Source organism: Zootoca vivipara, chromosome 14 (assembly GCF_965207765.1).
Source record: "Zootoca vivipara chromosome 14, rZooViv2.hap1.1, whole genome shotgun sequence".
NCBI lineage: Eukaryota > Metazoa > Chordata > Lepidosauria > Squamata > Lacertidae > Zootoca > Zootoca vivipara.
The window spans coordinates 31,034,757-31,059,946 of NC_142597.1; the positions used below are offsets into that span (position 1 = coordinate 31,034,757).

At 48.6% G+C, this 25,190-nt stretch overlaps 1 protein-coding gene across 1 annotated transcript in view; it reads right to left on the minus strand.

Moving 5' to 3' along the window:
* The window catches only part of LOC118097172 (eosinophil peroxidase-like), a 30,839-nt gene extending 6,883 nt beyond the window's left edge, over positions 1 to 23,956 (minus strand). Inside the window, exons 1-10 of the mRNA XM_035139861.3 lie at positions 23,906 to 23,956; positions 23,596 to 23,673; positions 13,311 to 13,404; positions 11,679 to 11,854; positions 8,317 to 8,443; positions 7,209 to 7,338; positions 5,920 to 6,126; positions 3,647 to 3,965; positions 1,626 to 1,786; positions 80 to 323 (exon numbers count right to left, since the gene is read on the minus strand). Coding sequence (XP_034995752.3) covers positions 80 to 323; positions 1,626 to 1,786; positions 3,647 to 3,965; positions 5,920 to 6,126; positions 7,209 to 7,338; positions 8,317 to 8,443; positions 11,679 to 11,854; positions 13,311 to 13,404; positions 23,596 to 23,673; positions 23,906 to 23,912 — 1,543 coding nt within the window. The 5' untranslated portion in view covers positions 23,913 to 23,956. The remainder of the gene's footprint in view (positions 1 to 79; positions 324 to 1,625; positions 1,787 to 3,646; positions 3,966 to 5,919; positions 6,127 to 7,208; positions 7,339 to 8,316; positions 8,444 to 11,678; positions 11,855 to 13,310; positions 13,405 to 23,595; positions 23,674 to 23,905) is intronic.
* Between the last annotated feature and the right edge of the window lie 1,234 nt (positions 23,957 to 25,190).

Consider the following 25,190-nt stretch of genomic DNA (forward strand, 5'->3'; position numbering starts at 1 on the left):
CTCTTTCGGATCTCAGGGCCCCAGAAGTTTGCCCTGCCTTTTGCCCTCCTCTTCTTGGCCTTGCCCAAGAGGGACATACCTTGCTGAACGATTCTCCATGAAGCAAAAAATTCCTTCTCGAGCGGGGTCTCGCTTTGAAGCTGGTAGCGGCTATCCAAGCGAAACACCACAGGCCGCACTGAGGCATGCCCAAAACGGAAGGCGTTGGTGAAGGAGCTGGCGATTCGCGGGTCCACGGAGTCATTGTAGCCCGTGCTATGACCCACAAACCGAGCGAATGCGTCACCCAGGAGGGCCGGTAGGTATTCGGTATAGGTGATTTTCTGGAACGTAGAAGCAGAGGAGAGCGTGAAGAGAAACAGACACTGAAGGCCTCACTTAAAACATATATAAAAATGCTACTTGCTTGACTGACCTATTTCCGCCCCACAGGCTCAAGCATGTGCAGCCATGGGGGGAGGGAGCAGTTGCCCCCCCCCCATGAACCATAATCCCCAGATTTTCAGCTTTCACTTAAAAAACCCCCAACAACCCTAGCATTGTAGGTTCCTGGAGAGGCAATATTTTTGCCAGGAGTCAGAGTCAACTGAATGTCAGCAATAAAAAAACACTGGTGTCAGTGAAGATAACTCTTTATTCAAAGAAACTGAAACAGTGCAGGCCTAGTGATCCCAGTCAGCCTTGCCCCAATGAGGCAGTTGCAGTGACTGAAGGTCACCACCTTCCCATAGCTGTCTGTCCCCTCCTCTCCAGGGTTTACTCCAAGCAATATGAGACTGTGCCTGTGTGTCTGACTTTGCTCCTCTTGCTTCATGCCTCTTCTGGTCCTGGGAGACTGGGCGGGGAGGGGGGAGCTAATAGTAGCAGGAAGGAGAGACACACATGCCTCTTCACCAGCCAGACTGCCCCTTGATCTCCCTCCTCTCCTGCCTCTGCTTCTAATCCTGGGCCCTTTTCTGCCACAGACTCTTCTTGCTCACCGAGCCCTGTTACCTCTTCAGCTTTCGACACCTCCTCCTCCTCCCAGTCCGCTCTGTCTTTTCCCTCGGACCGCTCATTGCCATCCTACCAACAATCCCCAGGCTCTGAGCCTTCTTCTCTTGGGGGTTCCCTAGGGGGTTCCCCAGCTGGTGCCTCCCACCCCTCCTCTGCATCTAGCCAGTCCATGACACTAGGATGTGGCCTGAAGGTGGTGTACAGGCCCTTCCACTCCTCAGTTCATCTCCACAACAACCCTGTGAGGCAGATTAGGGTGGGAGGCAGCGACTGGCTCCAGGTTGAGTAGAGATTTAAACCCTGGCCTCCCAGGTCCAAGTAGCCTGACGCTCTAACCACTACACCACACTGCCTTTCTGTCAAGCTTAAACTCTGCTCACTCTGCATACCAAAAAAGGGTTTCAGTAGGTAATTGACCCAGTTATTCCAAGAGAATCCCATATGAACCGAGGTTGGCCTTGGTGGGTAATGGGGATAAGAATCTACCCCGCCCACCATACCTCTCCACTGCTCACTCACCCCATCCCAAACTCATGAACGTCAATAGCCTGGACTGAACACAGCGAGGGCTTCTCCAAACCGGCCTTGCCTCATTCTTAGCGTCACAGGGCTGCCGTCTCAACCAGTACCTGAATTACCGCTCCGGTGATTTTCCGGGCTGTGTTGTAGACGGTGTCTCCATCCATCTGCGGATTCAGCATCTTCAGCTGAGAGGCCATGCGGTTGTGGAACCTCATGAAGAGCGTGTGCAAGGCAGTTAGACCTGGCATCTCATTGACACGATTGTCCCCTTGAAGACCCCACAGAAGAAGGAAGCGTTGTTAGATCCAAACAGCCACCTTGTGCTTGTAAGAAACAACTTGGAAAGCACAGGCTCTCTGTAGCAGGCACAGCATTTTAGCAATACTTCTTCTCTATCTAATCCTATCTATCTATCTATCTATCTATCTATCTATCTATCTATCTATCTATCTTAATATCCAACCTATTCCCCAGACTGGGACTCAAGGTGGTTTATACAAATTGAAACAATGCAGATAAAAGACAAGAAGATAAAAATATATAAAAGATACATCAATAAGAGGTAATTAAAGTCTTTTTTTTGTTTTTGTTTCTTTGCCTTTTTTGTTTTGGGCAAAGAATAAGAAAGCAAAAACCAAACAAAACCAACCAAACAAAAAGAGGTAATTAAACTCTAATAGAATTAAAACAATATAAAATTCATATTAGAATACAAATAATAGAAACAGTACAGCACTATCAAAAGCCCTACCTTAAAAAACAGCCAGTCCTCAAAATCCTGGCAGAATAAAACAATCTTCACCTGGCAGTAGAAGGACAACAAGGAAGGACCCAGTCTAGCTTCTCTAGGGAGGGAATCCCAAAGTCTGGAAGCAGCCACTGAGATCCTAAAGGCCCTTTTTCGAGTCCCCATTAAGCATGCCTGACCCCATGGGTTATCTACCCCTTCAAAGCAGGAACCACACCTAAGGAACCCTTGGCAGATGGTCGCCCAACCTCTGTTTAGAAACCTCCAAGGAAGGAGATTCCACCAGTGTCCAAGGCAGACCATTCCACTATTGAAAATCTGTTACCATCTGGAAGTTCTTCCTAATGTTTAGTGTCTTTTCTTGCCATTTTAATCCCGTGGTTCAGGTAGGGTTGCCAGACTCAATAGAGGACAGGACTTCTGTGCCTTTAATTGCTCTGCTCTCTTTTGAGTCTGGAAACCTTAAAGAGAAACCAGCAGACCCTTTGTTTAATTTCCAAGCAAAGGGTTTGCTGGTTTCTCTTTAAGGTTTCCAGACTCAAAAGAGAGCAGGGCAATTAAAGGCACAGAAGTCCTGTCCTCTATTGAGTCTGGCAACTCTAGGTTCAGGTCCTACCCACTGGAGCAGCAGAAAACAAGTTTGCTCCACCTTCCATGTGACGACAGCCCTTCAGATATTTGAAGATGGCTTCCTAACATCTCTCAGCCTTCTCGTCTCCAGGCTAAACATACCCAGCTCCCTCAACTGTTCCTTACAGGTTTCCAGAGGAGCGTAGCTGAGTGGGAGAGCACCTGTTCTGCATGCAGAAGGTCCCAGGTTCAAATCCTCAATGTCATCTCCAGGTAGGGTTGCCTGAAATCCCGGAGAGCCACTGCCAGTCAATGTAGGGCAGGCATCCCCAAACTTCGGCCCTCCAGATGTTTTGGACTACAATTCCCATCATCCCTGACCACTAGTCCTGTTAGCTAGGGATCATGGGAGTTGTAGGCCAAAACATCTGGAGGGCCGCAGTTTGGGGATGCCTGATGTAGGGCAATACTGAGCTAGATAGACTTGTGGTTTGACTCAGTAGAAAATACCTTCCTTTTCAAATCAAGAACAATGAGGACCGGAATCTTACTTGGAGTTTAGCTGAAGGACCAGAGCTCTGTGACAGAGCATCTGCCTTACATGAAGAATCAGCCCTTCGTTGAGAATCATGAGGACTAGCATGTTGGTTTATTTTAAAGGACATGACCATAGCTCTGTGCAGGGAGAAGGTCCTAGGTTCAATCCCAGGCAGGGCTGGGAATATCCCCTCTTTTGAAACCCTGGAGAGCCCTTGCTGCTGGTTAGTGTGAAACAAGGGTCTGATTCAGTATAAAAATAAACAGACCTACCTGCAAAGAAACAGGGGATGTTTGCTGTCGTATTGGTTTTATTGCACATCTCTGGGAAGCCTGGTGGGTTGCCAAAAGGGAGGTAGGCAAGCCCTTTGTCTGTGTAGTTCTGGTTGACAGCCAGCAGCCCTTGGCAGCCTGAGGTGTTCCTCAGTTGCCTTGCCCAGTCGACTTCGCTGGCATAGACCATGCTGGCGTCAAGGAAGGCCGTCAGAGCGTTGATCTGGTTGCGGATGGCGTAGCCCCCGTTGCAAGCGGGGGCCGCTCTCGTGAAGGCCATGCAGCCTTTGGGGTCTTTCACCGGGTCATTAGCAGGGATCTGCAGCCTCACAAAACAATAATTAAAAAAAGGAATCGGAGAGCCAGCGGCGGTCTAGTGGTTAGAGTGGCAGACTATGACCTGGGAGGCCTGGGTTCAAATCCTCCCCCACAATGGCCATGGGGGTGGCGTTGGGCTTTCAGCCTAGGCTACCTCACAGAACCATGTTGGGAGGATAAAATGGGGTGGAGGACTATGTACGCCACCTTGAGGTCCTTGGAGGAAAGGTGGGATAATAATGATAATACTAGTTACAGGTAGGTAGCCGTGTTGGTCTGACGCAGTCAAAACAAAATACAGTGGTGCCTCGCTAGACGAATTTAATTCATTCTACGGGTCTTTTCTTATAAAGAAAAATTCATCTAGCGAATCCCATAGGAATGCATTGATTTTTTTTTTGAAATTTTTTTTGCCCATAGGAAAGCATTAATTGAATTTCAATGCATTCCTATGGGAAACTGCGATTCGCTAGATGAATTTTTCGTAAAACGAATTCGTCTAGCGAGGCAACCTCCGCTCGAAAAATCCTTTCGTTAAGCGGAAATTTCGTTAAACAGGGCATTCGTTAAGCGAGGCACCACTGTAAAAAAAACCTTCCAGTAGCACCTTAGAGATCAACTAAGTTTGTCATAGGTATGAGCTTTCGTGTGCATGTTCATGTATCTGAAGAAGTGTGCATGTACACGAAAGCTCATACCAGTGACAAACTTAGTTGGTCTCTAAGGTGCTATTGGAATGATAATACTGTAATAATGATAAAGGGAAGAAGGAAGAAGGAAGAAGGAAGAAGGAAGAAGGAAGAAGGAAGAAGGTAGAAGGTATGTGACCTTCAATCTGTGATCACACAGGGTGAGGGGCAGGCAGGCCCATGCAGAGCTGGGTGGGAGTCTTGTTAGAATAAAGTTATAAACTCAAACAAAATAGCAGTGGGTCCCTGGTGCCACACACACACTTAGTCTTCCTAGGCCCTGGGCAAGTGTACTTGGCTGCCCACCCCCTCTGCACAGGCCTGGTGGGGGTTCCCTTCAGGTGTCCAAGCCTTGTCTAAGCTCAACACCAGCCCCTGCAACAACCGCCATGAAGTCTCCACTCAAGAGAGATGAAATTCCTGCGGTCGTCAACCTTTACAGGCCGGTCACTGCATTTGGCGGGGGACGGGACGGGACAGACCATCATGGGTGCCAGTCACAAAATGGCTGCCGTTGGGGAGCGTGTGTGGCCTAACCCATCAATCAATCAATCAATCAATAAAAATACAAATAAAAATAAACACCCTACGTGGACAGTTAAAGAAAAATATTTCCTGGAACAGTTACCTATTGGTTTGTTTTGTGTGTTTGTTACATTTTTTATATGTACGGATAAAATTGCTGCAGAAACCGCTCTGATGCGTTGTATGAAATTGTGATCTACAAGTACATTTTTCTATAAACATAAAATAAAATTTAACACACACACACAGTCAGAAAACAACCCGCTGCCACATCTAAAAGGGCCCGAAAATGTGGCAGAGCCACAAAATGGTAGTTGGCGTGTCTGTGCCCCCCCACCCCCTCAGTGGCTCCTACAAAAGCCACCAGAGAGAAGCTCTTTGCACCTCTCCTCTGTTCAGAGACCAAAAAGGGAGGGTAGGGATCCAGTTCTGGCATCCAGTGAAATCGCGCTGTGTTTCAATTATGGATTATTATTATTTATCGTTTTTAAGGAGGTGCATGCAATGTAGGAGAAGTCGAGTCAGTGCAAGCAGGAGGTGAGCAGGAACAGCAAAGAGTTTCTTGCTCTTTGCGGATTTTGGAGGTGAAATATTTGCAGAGACCTTTTGTGGCGTGACACAGGGGAGGCGCTGGCAGGCCCACTGGCTCCTGTTGGTGCTGCGTTGGGGATCCCTGGGCTATTGTATCCGACAGGTTGTGTTTCTGGAAAAGGGTAGAACGAAGCCTGGATTCTCACGCACCTTGATGGGGAAGCAAGGGGGTGCCTTTTCGCAAGTCGTTTCACAGTCTGCTCCTTTGATGAAGGTGAGGGTGGCTGTGGTACTGGGCCCAAAATCCAAGTCGTGGTCAATAAACTGGCCGTATTGCATGAACATGACCGATCGGAAGGGGTCGTCCGTGAGTCCTTTGTCGTTGAAGGCAACAATCTGGTTGGATACATCCCGGACCTGCAGGAGACATTACCAAGACATAACAAAGGAACAGATCTCAGTTGCCAATTCCAAGCGCCAAGGCTGATGGTTGTAAACTTGCGGACTCTGAGCCTGGACACCCCCAAAATGCCTCACCCTGATCCAGATTCACTGAAGGGGTCAAAAACATCCCGACAGTCAAAGTTCAGAAGCTAAAGCGAGGGCAGAATGCGGCAGTACAGTTGCTGGCAGGAGTGAGACCTTGTCAGCCTATAACACCTCTGCTCAGAGATCTGCACTGTGTGCTGATTTGTTACCAGGCTAAATTCATAGCTGTGATTCCTGCATTGCAGGGGGTTGGGCTAGATGACCCTTGGGGTCCCTACCAACTCTACAGTTCTATGATTCTATGATGGAAGAACACAGGTTATAACATGCATTATGATAGGTGCCACTTTCCTATCTGCTTCGCCACCTTCCCCCTCTTTCCCTAAAATCCTTCCCCGTCCCCCGCTTGTGCTCCAAAAATGGCCCAGAGGACACCCAAGTAAAATTTTCAAAAATGAAAAAAGAAGAAAAAATTAAAAAGAGGCTTCTGATCTTCTGCCTGTCACTTACATAAAAGGAATTATTCAAAACATTCACTCTAGAATGACATCCAACTGATCTACTATCTGTTAGGCAATATTACTTATTAACCCAAATATCTCAAATTAATTCATTTTCATGTTCACACAAAAAGTCCAAAAGGGCTTCTCTAATTATTGTTATTAAGAAATGTGTCAGCAATGGGTTTTTTCTGTAATCAAACATATCAACTTCATCTCCAATAACTTGAACAACTATTCCTCCATATTAAACAATAATAAGTCTTTCTGCCTTAGTCCACAAAAGAGTCTCTCCACTGTGATCATATAATAAAATAATATTCCATAGTTGTTATTTTGTTATGTATTCATTTATTCACCCGTTTTGTATCTTCTGTTCTCATTTCCCATTGTCATGCTGTGGATTTCTGTCCTGAATCATCCCTGTTTTCCTAAAACCCTGACTCGTTCTGAGCAACTGTTCAGAAATCCGCTTTGCAAAGCAGAGCACAGCTGGGGTCGACTCCTTACCAAGGGCAGGGGGAATCCATAATATGTCTTGTTTTCAGTCCAGCCACGTGGGAGGGATATGCCATCTTCATACTCTTGCAGAAGCCGCCGGGCATAAGGGCGGTTGTTGGCCCCTAAGGTAGGAATCCTCCTAGAATGTTCCATAAGGGCCACAGAGATTCATTTTTAAAGAGCAGCAAAGAAGGGGGGGAATCATATTTTTATTTACAGGTAGGTAGCCGTGTTGGTCTGACGTAGTCAAAATAAAATAAAATAAACCCTTCCAGTAGCACCTTAGAGACCAACTAAGTTTGTCATAGGTATGAGCTTTCTTGTGCATGCACACTTCTTCAGATACACTGAAACAGAAGTCACCAGACCCTTATGTATAGTCAGAGGGTGGCTATGAATGGGTGATTCGCTGATAGGAGTGGTAAACCTGTTGATGACTGTTAATGACTGCAATTGGTCTTGCAGGAAAAAGCAAGGGGTGAGGTGCTAAAGAAAGCTTTATCATGTATAATGAGATAAGAATCCAGTGTCCTTATTTTTATTGATTGCATTTAAACCCCACTCAAAGGGGAGTTCATGATTTTTCTCCTCCATTGTTAATAGGAACTTAGGAAGCTGCCTTATATATGGAGCCAGACCATGGTTCCATCTAGCTCAGGGGTCAGCAAACTTTTCCAGCAGGGGGCCGGTCCACTGTCCCTCAGACCGGACTATATTTTGGTAAAAAAAAAATGAACGAATTCCTATGCCCCACAAATAACCCAGAGATGCATTTTAAATAAAAGCACACATTCTACTCCTGTAAAAACACGCTGATCCCGGACCGTCCGCAGGCTGGATGTAGAAGGCGATTGGGCCAGATCCAGCCCCCGGGCCTTAGTTTGCCTACCCATGATCTAGCTCAATATTGTCTACACTGATCGGCAGCAGCTCTCCAGGCCTTTCCCCCCGTCCTACCAGGAGATGCTGCCGAGGTTTGAACCTGGGATCTTCTGTCCGCAAGGCAGATGCGCTGCCTATACCACTGAACTATGGTTCTGTCTATGAGCAGCTCGCCAAATGAGTTCATGGCTGGGCTGGGATTTTAACAGCCGACATGGTGGATATAGAAGCTTACCTGTTGTTACATTCTCCCGTAATAGTCCGGAAAGGGCTATTGAAATCACACTGCAATGGGCTCTGTTCCTGCTTGGCACAGCCAGACGCCTTGTAGATAGTTTGCATCTGGCCTAGACTGAGAACATCTGTAGGAGGAAGGAGATGGAAGAGGTCTCCACTAGGGACACACAAGGGTTTAAATTGGTCCATGTTTTTAAATGAACTGAACAGATTTACTACACCTCTTGCGTTAATAAACCCAGATCAGAATTTTGTGATGCGAACATCAGAAGAGCCTGCTGGATCAGGCCAATGTTCTAGCATCCTGTTCTCACAATGGCCAACTAGAGGCCTATGGAAAATTTGCAACCAAGACCCGAGTGCAACAGAAATTCTCCTTCCTGTGGTTTTCAGCAACTGGTATTCAGACGGAGTAATTGATACATCAAACCCAGGGGTCTCGGGGTCACCCAAAAACCAACGTTGTCGATTCCTTCAATACCAGTGCCAAAGTTTCGTAGTCATTTTGTGGTGAAAAACCCACGTTTTGTAGTGCTCCACAAACAGAGTGCTTCGTACTTCAAACCCAGGGGTTTGCAGTTAACACCCAAAAAACCAACACCGTCTGACTCACTCAAAGCTGATGACAAAGTATGGCTAAGGTTTTGCAGAAAGCACATTGGGATTGATATATGAAGTACTCCATTTGTGGGGCACTACAAAATGTGGGTTTTTTGCTACAAAACAACTACAAAACTTTGGCGCTGGTTTTGAGGGGATCAGACGATGTTGGGTTTGGGTGTTAACTACGAACCCGCTTTTGACATATCAATTACTCTGTTTGTGGCATGCTACAAAACACGGGGGGTTTGCTACAAAACTTTGGCACCAGTTTTGAGGGGATCCCAGATTTTGGGGTTCATAGTTAAAGAAGCTGGAGTTTTTCCTTTGCATCTCACACTCTTTTAAATTTCGCAATACAGCACCAGAAGCAGGTGCAGGTGTGTGTGTGTGTGTGTGTGGATATAAATAAAAGTATTTTAGGATAAAATGCTTTTTGAAATGCATACATTGAGATTAACAGTGTATTTCGTACGGTATACATTTGTTTCCACCAGGGGAGAAAATGGATTGAACGACGGCACATATTTGGTCCTGATTCCTCTTTCTAAAGCAGACTTGTGCCTCATTGACTAAGCATCTTTCGCGTGACCTGTGGCCGACACCCTTTCACAACCCCAGTCTGTGAAAATGGAAGTGGCGGGTGCAGATCCCTTTCAAGTAGTTTCTAAGAGGTGTCTGGGGTGGGAGTGGGGGCTGCCCAGCACTAGGGAGATGGTAAACACGCCAGTTTCAGTTTCTCTCAATTTCTCATTTTTCCAGCTGCAAGTTCAGTTCCCCACATTTCCACATCAGTTGGTGACTTATTTATTTTTTAAGTAAGCCGCATGAAAACCCACCAGCATTCTAGTTCTCGTTTTTCAAGACACACAGTTTTCTGTAAGCAATTTTGCTCCATAAAATACACACCTTTTTGGAAAGCTTACTTCTCTTATCATAATGCAAGTGCTTCTTGGACAAACTGGTGCAATAAAGAATGGCAATCACAGAATCATAGGGATGTAAAGTTGGAAGGGACCCCGAGGGTCGCCCCCCTGCAATAGGACTTGGGTGGGACTAATTAAAAAAAAAACCTGGTGCAAAGTTTGAAGCCTAAAAGACTCTTTTTCAGCGGACTGAGACAGCAATAATACAGCTAAAAAGAAAAACAGAGGACTCTTCTCACACTATCAAACTTGTTGATGAGCATAAACTGCAGACTGTAAATTGTCTCCCTCAGAGAGCGGGTGTTGTGGACTCCCCTTCCCTGGAGGTTTTAAGCAGAGGTTGGATGGCCATCGGTCATTGATGCTTTAGCTAAGATTCCTGCATCGCAGGGGGTTGGACTGGATGCAGTGGCGTCGCAACGGGAGGGGGGGCGGGGCGGTTCGCTCCTGATGGCACGTCTCCAGGGGCGACGGCAGTGCCCGGTCATGGTGGCACAAGCAGCCATCATGCCACCGCAGCTGCATGTAGAGGATCCTCCGTTCATGGCTGCAGCGGTGAGCAGAGGATACAGCAAGCCATGGAGGGGGATGGATGGGAGCTGTGGCTCCCAAGAAAGAAGGGGCAGCTTTGCCAGCACCCTGGCAAAGCGGCATGGGGGGAGGTGACAAAAATTTTTTTGCACCGGGTATCACCTGGGCTTGCTATGCCTCTGACTAGATGACCCTCAGGGTCCCTTCCAACTCTACAATTCCATGTGCGGGGGGGGAGAGACACCTTTAAAGTTGTTAAATGTTACAAATATTATGCATAAATGTATCCTTTCAACTTGACAGCTCAGGGAAGTTACCCACCTTTAAAAATCATATAAAATCAACTCCTTTGCCAGTTTCCTCCATTCCAACACTATTTGCCCTTGAAAAAGGGACTCCAGGAAGGTACTCATAGGTGACAATCGCTGGGCAAAAGCTCTCCTCCGGACTTGCCCAGGTGGCAGACTATGCAAACCAAAGTTCTATTCCCCAAAAAATAATAATCCTTCCAGTAGCACCTTAGAGACCAACTAGGTTGGTCATTGGTATGAGCTTTCGGGGGCATGCACACTTCTTTTGTAGTAGGTGACTTAGAATGTACTTCCTAATACATATCCTGTATCTGCCTGTTGCCCCAACACATTCCTCTTATATTAATCATGTATAACCCTCCCCTTTTCTGATGTAGCAATGATGCTTAATGAACTGTGTGCTGGGATAAGATAGAAATTTTTTTAAGTTCTTGTCGCCCCATCCTCGGGATTCAAATTCCTCTTTGAACCTGTTGCGCAATAAACTTTGGTCTACAGCTATTTGCTCCGGTTAAGTGGCCGGACTCCTTCCTTTATTCCGCAGGGACCCATGGGCTCTGCCTGATGAGCTGGGTGACTGAGCAGCCTTGCACCTAGATTTTTCCACAACACATGATTCTCTACAAATGGCTGTCTGGGATAGGAACTTATGTTATTTGGATGCTGTCTAAACTCCATCTTCTAGACTGCCTCACAGCCTAATGTACCTTACAGGGTTGCTGGGAGGATAAAATGGAGAGGGAGGAGAACCATGTACATTACATTGAGCTGTTTTGGGGGGAAAGGTGGGAAATAAATGTGATAATTAATATAAACAAAGTGTGCATAATTTTGCACACTTTGACCCAGCGCATGCATTTGTGCACACACAACTTAGCTGGAGATTAGATGCAGAACTGAAATCTGGATCTTGTGCATTGACGGATAGTGTGTGAAATAGGTAAATTCATCTTGAAACAAGAAGTACCTCTGGTTCCTCCTCCATCACCTACCTGTGATGTTGAAATCCCCGGGGATTGCTGGCTGCAGCTTCTGTTTCAAGAGGGCCCAGGTGACATGCATGGTGTCGGCGGCTTTCACCGCCTCCTTGGTTCTTCCCACGGGCTGCTTGAAGGAGACCAGGAGATCTGTGGGGTTGACCCTCTCTCTCTGCAGCTTCTCATTTAATCTGGAGGGCCGGAAAACAGTTGAGCGAAGCTTTGTCACGCAACAGCACTTGAAAGCACATTTCATTATATTGTTGTTGGTTGCTGGGGTCAGTCTGGATGGTGCCCTGAGCACCTCCTAATTCAGGCATCCCCAAACTTCGACCCTCCAGATGTTTTGGCCTACAACTCCCATGATCCCTAGCTAACAGGATCAGTGGTCAGGGATGATGGGAATTGTAGTCCAAAACATCTGGAGGGCCGAAGTTTGGGGATGCGTGTCCTAATTCTTGGTCTCCTGTAATAAGTGAGGGTTGGACTCTAATAGAGGATTCTATTGCTGAACTAGCTAGAAAAGTTTCTTTGTAAGACCTTAGCTCCTGCCATCATGACTATTTTAAGCACAATACCACAATGACTTTCTGATTATCTCATTATAAGCCTCCAACCATGTCTAACATTAAGTGGCACAGAAATTCTGTTAAATGATAGTTTAATGCAATTTTATTGATTATTGAGTGCATCGCTTTGATCTTGCAGGGCTTCTGTGCCTTTTTGACAGGGGCACAGCAAGCAGATATATAGGAGGGGTAGTCTTCCCCGGTGTGTGAAGGATTTCTGCTTGAATTTCCACCTGAAACACAATGCAACAACTCTCCAGCAAACTGGGAAAAGTTGGGAGAGAAAGCAGAAGAGAACCCAGTAAGGTTGTCAACTTAAAGGTAAAGGTAAAGGGACCCCTGACCATTAGGTCCAGTCGTGACCGACTCTGGGGTTGCGGCGCTCATCTCGCGTTATTGGTCGAGGGAACCAGCGTACAACTTCCAGGTCAGGTGGTCAGCATGACAAAGTTGCTTCTGGCGAACCAGAGCAGCACATGGAAACGCCGTTTACCTTCCCGCCGGAGCGGTACCTATTTATCTACTTGCACTTTAACGTGCTTTCAAACTGCTAGGTTGGCAGGAGCTGGGACCGATCAACAGGAGCTCACCCCGTTGCGGGGATTTGAACCGCCGACCTTCTGATCGGCAAGCCCTAGGCTCTGTGGTTTAACCCACAGCGCCACCCGCGTCAACTTACCTGTTCCTAAACCTTTAACAGCAGCCTGAGTTGTCCACTTTTCCTTCTAACAATTATCTGATCTGTCAACACCAGTGGTTGAAACTTTTTGCAGTATGGAGTAAAGGACAAGCACTTTGCCACCATTGCTGTTAAATGCACAGGAGCAGGGGCCAGGAAAAGAGCTGGCAGCCTTAGGCACCCAGTTTGCTCATGGACAGCGGCGTTATGAGCATTGCTATCGTGGCCACACCTAGGTCCTTCTCATGTAAATCGGCACCGTCCTGTGGAACGCAGAATCATAGAGTTGTAGAGTTGGAAGGGACCAATAAGGGTCATCCAATCCACCCCCCTGCTATGCAGGAGTCACAGCTAAACCCACTGTGGCTGTATGGAGAAGGGAGGAGACGCAGCTCTCACCGTTGCTGGGTGCGTTTGTAGGCATCATCGACCAGCTGTTTTGCTTCTTCTACACTCCTCAGAAGGTCTGAGGTGTCCAGAATCTTCCCAATGGCTGCAACAAGAGAGAGAGAGAGAGCATCCCTTCATCTGGGTTTGTCCAAGAGGAGAATCTTGCTTCAAATGTCTCCAGTTAAAACCAAGGGGTGTCATTTGCACCTCCCACTTAAAACAAAAAGCAGCAGCACAATTGCTAACAGGAGTGAGATAGTGTCAGCATGTAATACCTGGGCTCAGAGATCTACCCGTGCAGGGCTTGTCTGAGGCCTGGGGCCGGAAGTCTTGTCCTTGGCATGACTCTGTAAGTCTGGCAGGCCCTGGCGGGGGCCCCTGATCAACATAGCCCTCTGAGGCCCAGGGCAAATGTACCCAGCTGCCCCCGGTTCTGCATGGTCCTCCTGTACTGGTTGCCAATTTGATACCAGGCAGAGTTCAAGGTGGTCCTATTAGTATACATTGGTACCTTGGTTCTCAAACTTAATCCATTCCGGGAGTCTGTTCAACTTTCAAAACCGTTCAAAAACCAAGGCGTGACTTCTGATTGGCTGCAGGAGCTTCCTGCTGTCAATTAGAAGCCGCATCGGACATTCAGTTTCCAAAAAACGTTCGCAAACTGGAAAGCTTACGTCCAGGTTTGCAGTGTTCAGAAGCCTTTGTTGTTCGGCGACTAAGCCATTCGAGAACCAAGGTACCACTGTACATGGATAAAGCTTTTGGGACCAGCTTACCTGCAAATTGCCATACCCTACATATGCTCACTCAAGCGCTTTGATCTCCGGAACTGGCACGGTTACAGGTGACACATAATACCTGTACTGCATTTGTAATAATAATAATAATAATAATAATAATAATAATAATAATAATAATAATAATTTATTATTTATACCCCGCCCATCTGGCTGGGTTCCCCCAGCCACTCTGGGTGGCTTCCAACAAAACATTAAAATACAGAAATCCACCAAGCATTAAAAGCTCCCCTAAACAGGGCTGCCTTAAGATGCCTTCTAAAGGTCTGGTAATTGTTGTTCTCTTTGACCTCTGGTGGGAGGGCGTTCCACAGGGTGGGTGCCACTACCGAGAAGGCCCTCTGCCTGGTTCCCTGTAACTTGGCTTCTTGCAGTGAAGGAACTGCCCGAAGGCCCTTGGCGCTGGACCTCAGTGTCTGGGTAGAACAATGGAGGTGGAGATGCTCCTTCAGGTATACTGGGCTGAGGCCATTTAGGGCTTTAAAGGTCAGCACCCACACTTTGAATTGTGCTCCGAAACGTTCTGGGAGCCAATGTTGGTCTTTCAGGACCGGTGTTATGTGGTCTCAGCGGCCGCTCCCAGTCACCAGTCTAGCTGCCGCATTCTGGATTAATTGTAGTTTCCGGGTCACCTTCAAAGGTAGCCCCACATAGAGCGCATTGCAGTAGTCCAAGCATGAGATAACTAGAGCATGACTGGCGAGACAGTCCACGGGCAGGTAGGGGCTCAACCTGCATACCAGATGGAGCTGATAAACAGCTGCCCTGGACACAGAATTGACCTGCGCCTCCATGTAAGAATTCGATCTTTTAGTGTGGCAGCACCTCTACACTTTGGAACTCCCTGCCTATTGAAAACAGGCAGGCAACTTCACTGTACAAGGGCCACGTAATTCCCATTCTGCCTTTGTAAGAATGTACTTCACATACTGTCAGAGGGCCTGGTATGGCTACTCTAGAGTAACGACTCCAGCATGGTCTTTTAAGGCTTTTATTAAGTGCTGATTATTTACAGTGTTCAGAGCAGTAAAAATGCATCCTTAAGGTGAGGTGTCAGAACTCCCGAATGGCGATTGGCGCGTTTTCTTCCAGCACCACAGCTTTGGCAGACCCAACCTCTTCCCCCTACGTTTGCGTCGCAATTCGGGAGTTGGGGGGATTGGCCTCCCCCCCCCCCGTGCGTCCAACTTCCTGTCCCACCTGCGGCCTGGGCTCCACAACCTTGCCTGAGCCTCGGACATCACTTCCTGACTCTCCGCTGGAGGCAGAGCTCTCCTTACTCTCTCCAGCGCTTGGGGATGGGCTGGAACTTAAGATGGGAGGGACTTCCCTGTATCCCTTGTCCCTCACATCCACCCCCCTCCCAGGCTCCTCTCCCCCCCTCCCTAGTGGCTCTCTGCTTGCTGGGGACGAGTGAAACCCCAAGAAGTCTGTGGCATCCGAGCCTGTGGGTGTAAAAATTTCCCCCCAATCCTGCGATCTTTCTCCTTCCCCCTGAGAAGACTGGAATCCCAAGAAGTCAGTGGCGTCAGAGCTGGTGGGAGTAAAAATGTTCTGCCAGTCCTCTCCTGCCTCTGACGTCGTCGACCTCGGTGAAACCCACACCTCTTCTTCCGTGTCCTCAAATTCCGCTTCCCATCTCCATGGAGAGCTGCTGCCTGCTATCCCTTCCTCCTGCCCCTCCCCCTCTCCCTCCCTTTCCATGTGCCAGGGCTTGGGCCTGTGGGGGAACAGGGCGTGGAACTCTTCCACTAAAAATTCCTCAGGTACTTCCGTGGCCGGTATCCACTCATTGTGGGACGGCGGAGTGTCCTCCCATGCTATCAGGTACTCCAGCCCTCTCACCCCTCTCCTTGAGTCTAAAATCTCAGTTGCCTCATTGAGCTGTCGGGCGTCTCCCGTCTCCCCCCCTCCCTCTGGAGGCTGATCGCTGTCCCTGAACCTGGTACTTTCCCTGTACGGCGACAGCAGTGATCTATGAAACACTGGGTGCACTCTCATGTCCTCCGGCAGTGCTAGCCTGAAGGCTACCGGGTTGACCTGTTGCGTGACCGTGAAGGGGCCCAACCTCCTGGGTGCTAACTTTTTGCATCGCCCCCTGGTGGGAAGACCTTCCGAGGATAACCAAACCTTGTCCCCCACCCTGATGACCTCTCCCGGTCGCCTGTGGCGATCTGCCCCCTTCTTGTACGCTTCCTTGGCCCTCTCCAAGTGTTCTCTGAGCTGCTGGTGCACCGTCTCCAGGTCCTCTGCCCAATCCTCTGCCTGTGGGCCCTCTTCCTCCTCCTCCCCCTCCCTCTCCGGGAAAGATCTGAGGTCGCGCCCGTAGTTGGCCTTAAAGGGCGACACCCCTGTGGAGACGTGCACCGCATTGTTGTAGGCAAATTCTGCCAGTGGCAGGCGATCCACCCAGTCCGTTTGCCTCTGGCTGACGTAACATCTCAGGTACTGCTGCAGAATGGCGTTGACCCGCTCCGCCTGTCCATTGGTCTGCGGGTGCCGAGCCGTCGACAAACTGACCTCCACCTGCAGGAGGTTCATTAGCCGCCGCCAGAAACTGGAAACAAATTGGCGGCCACGATCTGAAATAACTCTTAAAGGCAATCCATGCAGTCTGAATACGTGGTCAACAAACAGTTTGGCCGTCTCTTCTGCCGAGACCGCCCTGGCACACGGTATAAAGTGGCACATTTTGGACATGAGGTCCACCACCACCAACACTGCGGTCTTGCCCCTGGACGACGGCAGGTCTGTGATGAAGTCCATGGACACTACTTCCCACGGCCTGTGCGGTGTGGCTAATGGCTCCAGCAAACCTGCTGGTGGCGCTCTGACCACCTTTGCTCGCTGGCAGGTGTCACATCCCCTTACATAATCCCGAACATCCTCCCGCACCCCTGGCCACCAGAAGTGTCTCATGACTAGGTGAGTGGTTTTGTCCCTTCCGAAATGACCCGCCGTTGGGTTGTCGTGCATCTGCTTGAGGGCCTTACCTCTCAGCTGTTTGGTTGGCAGGTACAGGGCTCCCCTGTAAAAAAGCAAACCCCTCCTTTCCTCAAAGTCTTTGGCCTGCTCCCTCCCCCCTCTCAGTTCTCTGAAGATGTGGGTGGCAAATTCATCAGCTGCTGTCAGTGCTGTGAGTTCTGCCTCGCTCACCACTGCTGCTCCGCATGACCATGCTGATGGGGGGAAAATGTGCCTGGGTGCTGGTGGCAACTCCTCCTCCATGTACTCTGGCTTGCGGGAGAGGGCATCCGCCCTGACATTCTGCTCCCCCGGGATGTAGTGGATGGAGAAGTTGAAGTTCGAGAAGAACTCTGCCCACCGTATCTGCCGCTGGTTGAGCACCCTGGCAGTTCTCCAGAACTCCAGGTTCTTGTGGTCTGTACACACCTGGATGGGGTGCTTGGCGCCCACCAGGAAGTGTCGCCAGTGCTGGAACGCAGCGTGGATCGCGAGAAGTTCCCTATCAAACACTGTGTAGTTGCGTTCTGGCTGGGTCAGCTTCCTGGAGAAGAAGGCACAGGGTCTCCACTCTCTGTTGGCGTCCAGTTGCAACAGAATCGCTCCCAGAGCCTTGTCCGAAGCATCTGTCTCCAGGCGTAGGGGCGCATCCTGCACCACGTGGAACAGGTGCTGGTCTGAAGCGAATACCCTCTTGAGGCTTTCGAACGCTGCTTGCGCCTCTGGTGTCCACCGGAACTTCTGCTTGCCTCTCAGGCAGTCGGTGATAGGAGCCGTGACACGAGAGAAGTTCTTGATGAACTTCCTGTAGAAGTTAGCGAAGCCTAGTAGGCGTTGGGCATCTTTGTGCGTCCTGGGGCTGTGCCAGTCCAGGATGGCCTGCACCTTGTCCTTGTCCATCGCCAGCCCCTTGTCTGACAGCTTGTAGCCCAGGAAGTCCACTTCTTTGGTGTGAAACTTGCACTTCTCCAGCTTCACATACAGGTGGTTGTCCTTCAGGCGCTGCAACACCTCCCTGACATCCTTCACATGCTGCACTGGGTCATTGGAATAGATAAGGATGTCATCTAGGAAGACCAAGCAGTTCTTGAAGAGGAGGGACCCCAGGACGTGGTGCATGAAGGCCTGGAAGCATGCTGAGCCCCCTTGCAACCCGAAGGGCATCACCAGATATTCAAAAGAGCCCAGAGGCGTGAACATCGTGGTTTTCCATTCATCGCCCTCCCGGATCCTGATCAAGTTGTACGCCCCCCTCAGGTCTAGCTTGGTGAAAATCTTGCCCCTGCGTGCCGCTGTCAGGAGATCATCCACTCTGGGCATGGGGAAAGCCACTGGCTCTGTCACTGAATTCAGTCGTCTAAAATCCACCACAAGACGGCGCTGTTGCGTGTCTTTCTTGTCCACCCAGAAGACCGGGCTGCCCCCTGCTGCCTTGCTTTCTCTGATGAACCCCCGCTTGAGGTTCTTGTCGATGAAAGCGCGCAGATCCTCCAGTTCCTGATCTGACATGGCGTACAGCTTGGCTGGGGGTATCGTTGCCCCTGGCACCAGGTTGATCTGGCAGTCAAAAGGCCTGTGTGGGGGTAGGTGGTCGGACTCCGCTTCGCTGAAGACCTCCTGCAGGTCCCAGTACGGCTTGGGTATCGCCTCACCCCCTTTGACATGCATGGTGGCCACCGTGGCTATCGGAGGCCCCTCCCCTGGTTGGTGCTGCATGCAATGTTCCAGACAAAAGTCCGACCCAAACGTGATGCATCTCTGGTGCCAACTTATGGAGGGGTCGTGGCGCGCCAGCCAGCTCATTCCCAAAACGATGGGGGGGTCTGAGATGGTTGTGACGTTGAAAGCCAGTGTCTCTGAGTGCCTTCCCACCGTCATTCTCATGGGGGGGGGTTTGATGAGTGATGGCCCCTCCCAGCAACTCTCTGCCGTCAATGGTGGCCACGTGCAGGGGAAAATCCAGCTGCAGAAGTTGGATCTGGTGCTCTTCTGCAAAGTTTCTCGAGAAGAAGTTGGCTGAGGCACCACTGTCAATTAAGGCGAGGACTGTCAGGGGATAGCCATTTGGGAGCGTTAGCGTGACTTCTAGAACCACTCCTGCTCTGGGAGGGGTGGGCTGGCTCTGCTCCTCTCTGTGCGGGTGGGCGGGCTGGGGCTGTTGTCTGCTGACTGTGCCTGGCTGCTGCCCCTTGTCTCCTGCAGCCAGGCTGTCTCGTTTCCCTGCTGTGGTGCTGCGTCAGCGGGGGAAGGTACAACCGTTCCCGCCTTTCCTTGCCACTCTCTGCGATGAGGGCAGTCTCTGACGCGATGCCGGGGGGAGTTGCAGAGAAAGCAATTCCCGCCTCTTCCCTCCTTGCGTCTTGGCGCCGCCGGGGTTTGAAAAGCCCCCGCGCGCGCTCCCCCGATCTCCATCGGTTCCGGCTCTGGGCTTGGTCTGGGCGGGTCTGGGGGCGGTCCCTGGGGTGGGGTTTGGTGATGTGGTCTGTCCTGGGAGCGTGGGAACCAAGGTTTTGCTGCGCGCGTCGCTTGTTTGCCATACCATCTGGATTCCTGTCTCACCCCCACCGCTAGCGCCGCTTTGCTTAACTGATCCATAGTCTGCGGTCTAGGACCTCTTGCCAGCTCATCCTTAACGTCTGCGTGCAAACCCAGGTAGAAGGCTGATTTCACTGGCTCACTTTGCAGATCCCACCCCAGTTTGTGCACCAGCATGGTGAATCTCGCCCAGTAGTCCCTAACTGTCGATTTTCCTTGTGTTAAGTTATGAAGCTCCTGTTTAGTGGCCTCCATTTCACTGTCGCTAGCGTACATTATTTTTAAGGCTTCTAGAAATAATTTTGCGTTCTTCATGCAAGGATTTTTTTGCGCGATGAGCGGTCTTACCCATTCCCGGGCGGCCCCCGTCAAATGCTCTATGATAAAGGAGACTCTGTGCGCGTCATCTGGGAATTCTGCTGCATGCAATTCCAGCGCATAATTTATTTCTGTCTCGAATCCTAGGTACTCCCTCGGGTCGCCGCTGAACTTGGTGACTAGGCTCTGTCCCCTTCTCACTTGGACTAGCTGCGGCTGGGGCGCCCCCCCCACCTCTAGCGGCTTTCTCCTCTTCCAACTTTTTCTGCAGGTCCAATACCATCACCCTTAGCTGTTTCTCAGTCTCCTCTTTTGTCCTCACCTGGTCCACCAGCTTGTTCAGCTCCTCCTGCGCCCCTCGCGCTTCCTCCTGAGCGGCATGCAATTGCTGCTGTGCGTGCGCTGTGAGGTTCTGCAGCTCCTGCTTCGCTGCTTCGGCCTCCAGCCTCCAATGCTCAGCCTCTTGAGCGCTCATCGCTGCACTCCAAAGTAGCCAAAAAAAGATTCGGGAGTTGCTGTCAGAGGGCCTGGTATGGCTACTCTAGAGTAACGACTCCAGCATGGTCTTTTAAGGCTTTTATTAAGTGCTGATTATTTACAGTGTTCAGAGCAGTAAAAATGCATCCTTAAGGTGAGGTGTCAGAACTCCCGAATGGCGATTGGCGCGTTTTCTTCCAGCACCACAGCTTTGGCAGACCCAACCTCTTCCCCCTACGTTTGCGTCGCAATTCGGGAGTTGGGGGGATTGGCCTCCCCCCCGTGCGTCCAACTTCCTGTCCCACCTGCGGCCTGGGCTCCACAACCTTGCCTGAGCCTCGGACACCACTTCCTGACTCTCCGCTGGAGGCAGAGCTCTCCTTACTCTCTCCAGCGCTTGGGGATGGGCTGGAACTTAAGATGGGAGGGACTTCCCTGTATCCCTTGTCCCTCACACATACTAATGGCAACACCTTGGACTTGACTTGGGAACAGATCAGCAATCAGCGTAGCTCTCTGAGCAGAGGTGTTCTATGCTGACAGGGTCGACAGCTGACCAGGAAAAAAAATGTCTTTGTCTTCTCCAAGGAGTTTAACAGCAGCCTGATAGACAGAAATCAGCAGGCGATGCTTCTCCCTGCGCAAAGAGAAGTAACATCGCCTGCTAACCCAATCAAAGTACAGGAGCTGGGTCCAGTTAAAAGTTGGCCATTTTAGACATGGCTTTCTCCCAGAGAATCTTGGGAACTGTAGTTCAGCAAGACATTTCTATGTTATACAGGTCCCCAGAACTTCATTACAGAATGACAGTTCTCCGGTGGCTTGGATGCTGCATAGGCAGGATGCAAAGCAAACTTCCAGTTAAGGACAGCAGCTAAGCCACAGAAGATTTTGGAGAGGATTCGAAGGACTCATCCCTCTGGCAGACTGTAACATGCTGCTAGGCGGGTCCCGTAAGCAAATATAGTACAGAATGCACAGCTTAGAACAATTTCAGAAGGTTGCAATTGTTTCCATGGCGGGTGGGGAGGGAAAGAGAACTCAAACGGCAGAGGAGTAGCTGATGCAAAAGGTCTGCTGCCGGGCAGGAGGGGAGATCCAGTGAGAGAGGGCATTGAGGAATTGCATTGCAAAACTCAGAGAAGTGGGAATTTCAAAGGATGTTTTTGTGTTTCATTTCATGGGTCGTTTTCAACTATGTACAGTAGGTTTGCCTCTAACAGCAAAATGTTCTAAGATTCTATCCCGTTCTTTGCAAAGTCTCCAGCGACAAAAAAGTCCCCTGAGGAAACTTGGCAAAATTTCTGGATTATTATTGGGGGGGGGGGCAGGGGAGCAGGACTGATGCAGCAAGTATTTGCACACATCCATCGTTCAGAAACAGGTTGAATTATGGACCTTCTGGCAGCTACAGGTTGCAACACACGGGAAATCTGAAGGTTTCCTTGAAGCAACTGAAATCCTTCTGTTGACAGATTTATCCCTGGCTATTCTGAAGAATGTTTCGGGCTGTTTGGGAGCAGTGCTGAATTTATTGCACAAATTATGAAAACTTCCAATTGAGGTCTCAGATTACAAGGGGTCTGAAACACAGTTTTTTGTTTCGCTGCTAAATTTCAAGTTTATGCAATTGCTATTTTTAAAAGAAAAACATACTCTAAACCAAACTTTACCATTCTGATATGACATATATATATATATATATATATATATATATATATATACACACACACCGTATATATATACAGTCGTACCTCGGGTTGCGAACACCTCGGGTTACGAACAACCCGGGTTACGAACTTCGCAAACCCGGAAGTATTTTCGTTGCATGCACGTGCGCAGAAGCGCCGCGCGCCTTTGCGCATGCACAAAGCGCGAAAGTAGCACTTTGCGCATGCGCAAAGCGGCGGTTCGGGCCCTTTTCGGGTTGCGAACTTTTCGGGTTACGAACTGCAACCTGGAACGGATCGCGTTCGTAACCCGAGGTACCACTGTACACCTAAGGGCTGCAGAAATATTTGTTGTTGGATTTAAATCTCTGCAGAAATGACACAGATTTTAAGGGAAGCTTTAAGTGTGTAATAGATTATTGTATTTTAATGTTGGAAGCCACCCAGAGTGGCTGGGGAAACCCAGTCAGATGAGCGGAGTATTAATAAATTATTATTATTATTTATTATTATTATTATTAGTAGTAGTAGTAACAAACAGATAACAACAAACAAATTTTATTGGTCAATCAAATACAGATTATAGCCAAAAAACAGAAAAAGAAGAAAAGAGGTAAACAAAGAATCTCAGAAACAAATTAAAACATTTGTGATAAAATCCTTGTAATATGTAGAGCATGTATACATGGGTGACTCTTATCTCAGTGCACAAAGGTGGACTCAAGGACTTTCTTGAGTTGGGAGGTTTTTATTGCAAACTTTGCTGCATTGAGCATGACTGGTTTGACAGAGCAAGACAGCAGATACGTGATTTTGTTGATGTCACTGAGGGTGACAGGAGGAAGAGAGTCAAGGAATTTCTTTAAGTATTTAGCCCTTGGATTTTCATACAGCTTACAAGATAGCATATAATGTTTGGTATCCTCAACTGACTGGCACCCGAAGATGCGGAATCACTGTTCTCTAGGGATATTTTTGTATCGTCCATCCAGAAAGTTAATTTTGATGGTCTGGAACCTTAAATGCCGTGTGAAGCAAAGGGGAAGTAATCTCAGGCAAATATTTCTCTATTCTTTCTGAGCTCAGTTTTTACAATGGGATAGAATGTAGAAAATCTAGATGCCTTTTTACAGCTTCCACATCCCTTCTAGCAAATAATTCCTGCAGGTATTCTTTATGGAATCTTTGTCTAGACTGCTACATGCTAAGCAAGAAACCTCCAGGTACTGTAATTTAAAATCCTCTCAAATGCAAATGGGATTATTGCAAGATGAGTATTCCAGTGAGATTGTTGCTTGTCTATGCAAATATAAATGTTCTATTTTTCATTGGGCTTTCTGTTCCAATAATGCACTTTAAAAGATACTGCTATGGGGGCCTCTTAACCTTGAAATAGTTTAGGGCATCAGAATGTCTTGATCTGGTCCTGTTAAGGTGGGGGGGGGGAGTATAGGTGGGTTAACAAAACCCAGAACACTCTCCAAATATAATTATTTTTAAAAGCAATATCAAAAAGAGAAGTGAGGGCCTTACCACGGAGAGGAAGATCTGTTGCTTGGAGAGGTTTTGTGGCCACCAGGCATCCCAGGAGAACAAGGAGCAGCTGGGCACCTTGGAGAAAAAAATTGTTTCAAGAGCAGTTTCCTTCAGTGCATGATTGTTTCTTTATCAACATACCTCTGAAAGTGTCACCTGCTCCAACATTTCAGTCCCACCCACCCCCCACCCGAAAGAGCAAAAGCAGACTAACATTTAGAAAGGCATTATCATTTAAATAGATTAGTTTTCTGACTCGCCTAGAATTTAGGACCAGAAAGCATTTGGAAGGGTAAGGACCACTCACCTGCCATCTTTGACGCATCTGCTCACCGGTGGCTTGGACATCAACACTTTTATACCCAGACACACCCCTCGGTTTGCAGGAGGAACTGTCCACAGGAGCTGGATTGGTGGAGGGAAAGGCCACACCCCCTTCTATGCCCCACCCCCTTGAGATGCTCTGATTACTGTATTGCACCATGCAGTTCCAGGAATGCAGATTTCAAACTCTGCCCAGCTGTGGGGGAAGCCAGTCTGTGGCCAAAGGGTTGCTCCCAATCGTTTGGGGCCTCAGGAATTGGGGTGTTGCCTCACTGCTCCCCAGAACTAATTGCTGAGTTTGATTGATGATTGCAGCAGGGGTACATGATGCTCTGTTGGGTTTCGATAGCTGTCTGTGAGAAGCTTTCAAAAGAGGGAAAGTGCTTGCATTATAATTGCAGGCTTCGCCGCCTGGAATTGAGTTCTAGATGTATTTTCCTGTTTACATATTCTGTTAGCCATCAATTAAGAACCCTTCCTACCAAATCTGGAACACTATTTTATATGCAATAAATTAACCACGGTTGAAACCAAAAGGAAAGCTCAGTCGGTAGAGCATGAGAATCTTAATCTCAGGGTTGTGGGTTTGAGCCCACACATTGGACTAAAGATTCCTGCATTTCAGGGGGTTGGACTAGATGACCCTCATGGTCCCTTCCAAGCCTACAATTCTATGGATTCACCTCTAGGGCTTTTAATTCCCTCCTCTTACATTCCAGTTCCTTATAGATGGTTGAGAGCCAGTAAGTAACCTTGTACATTTTGGTAAGATCAAAAATAGTCCGTTCCTGTACCTGTGCCTGATCTTTGATATGACTATTTTACAATATTTTTTCTTTAATACAAACTCTCCTGAAGATGGCCCTCATAGGGTTATACAGAGGGTTATCCTGGCAACATCTACCATATTGTTTTCCTGATACTCTATGCAGTCATACCTCGGTTTAAGTACACCTCGGTTTGAGTACTTTCAGTTTAAGTACTCCGCGGACCCGTCTGCAGCGGATTAATCCACTTTCCAGTACTTTCAATGGGAAAGTTCGCTTCAGGTTAAGTACGCTTCAGGTTAAGTACGGACTTCCAGAACCAATTACACTCATACTTCGGGTTAAGTACACTTCAGGTTGAGTACTCTGTGGACTCGTCTGGAATGGATTAATCCACTTTCCATTACTTTCAATTGGAAAGTTCGCTTCAGGTTAAGGACGCTTCAGTTTAAGTACTCCGCGGACCATCTGGAATGGATTAATCCAGTTTCCATTACTTTC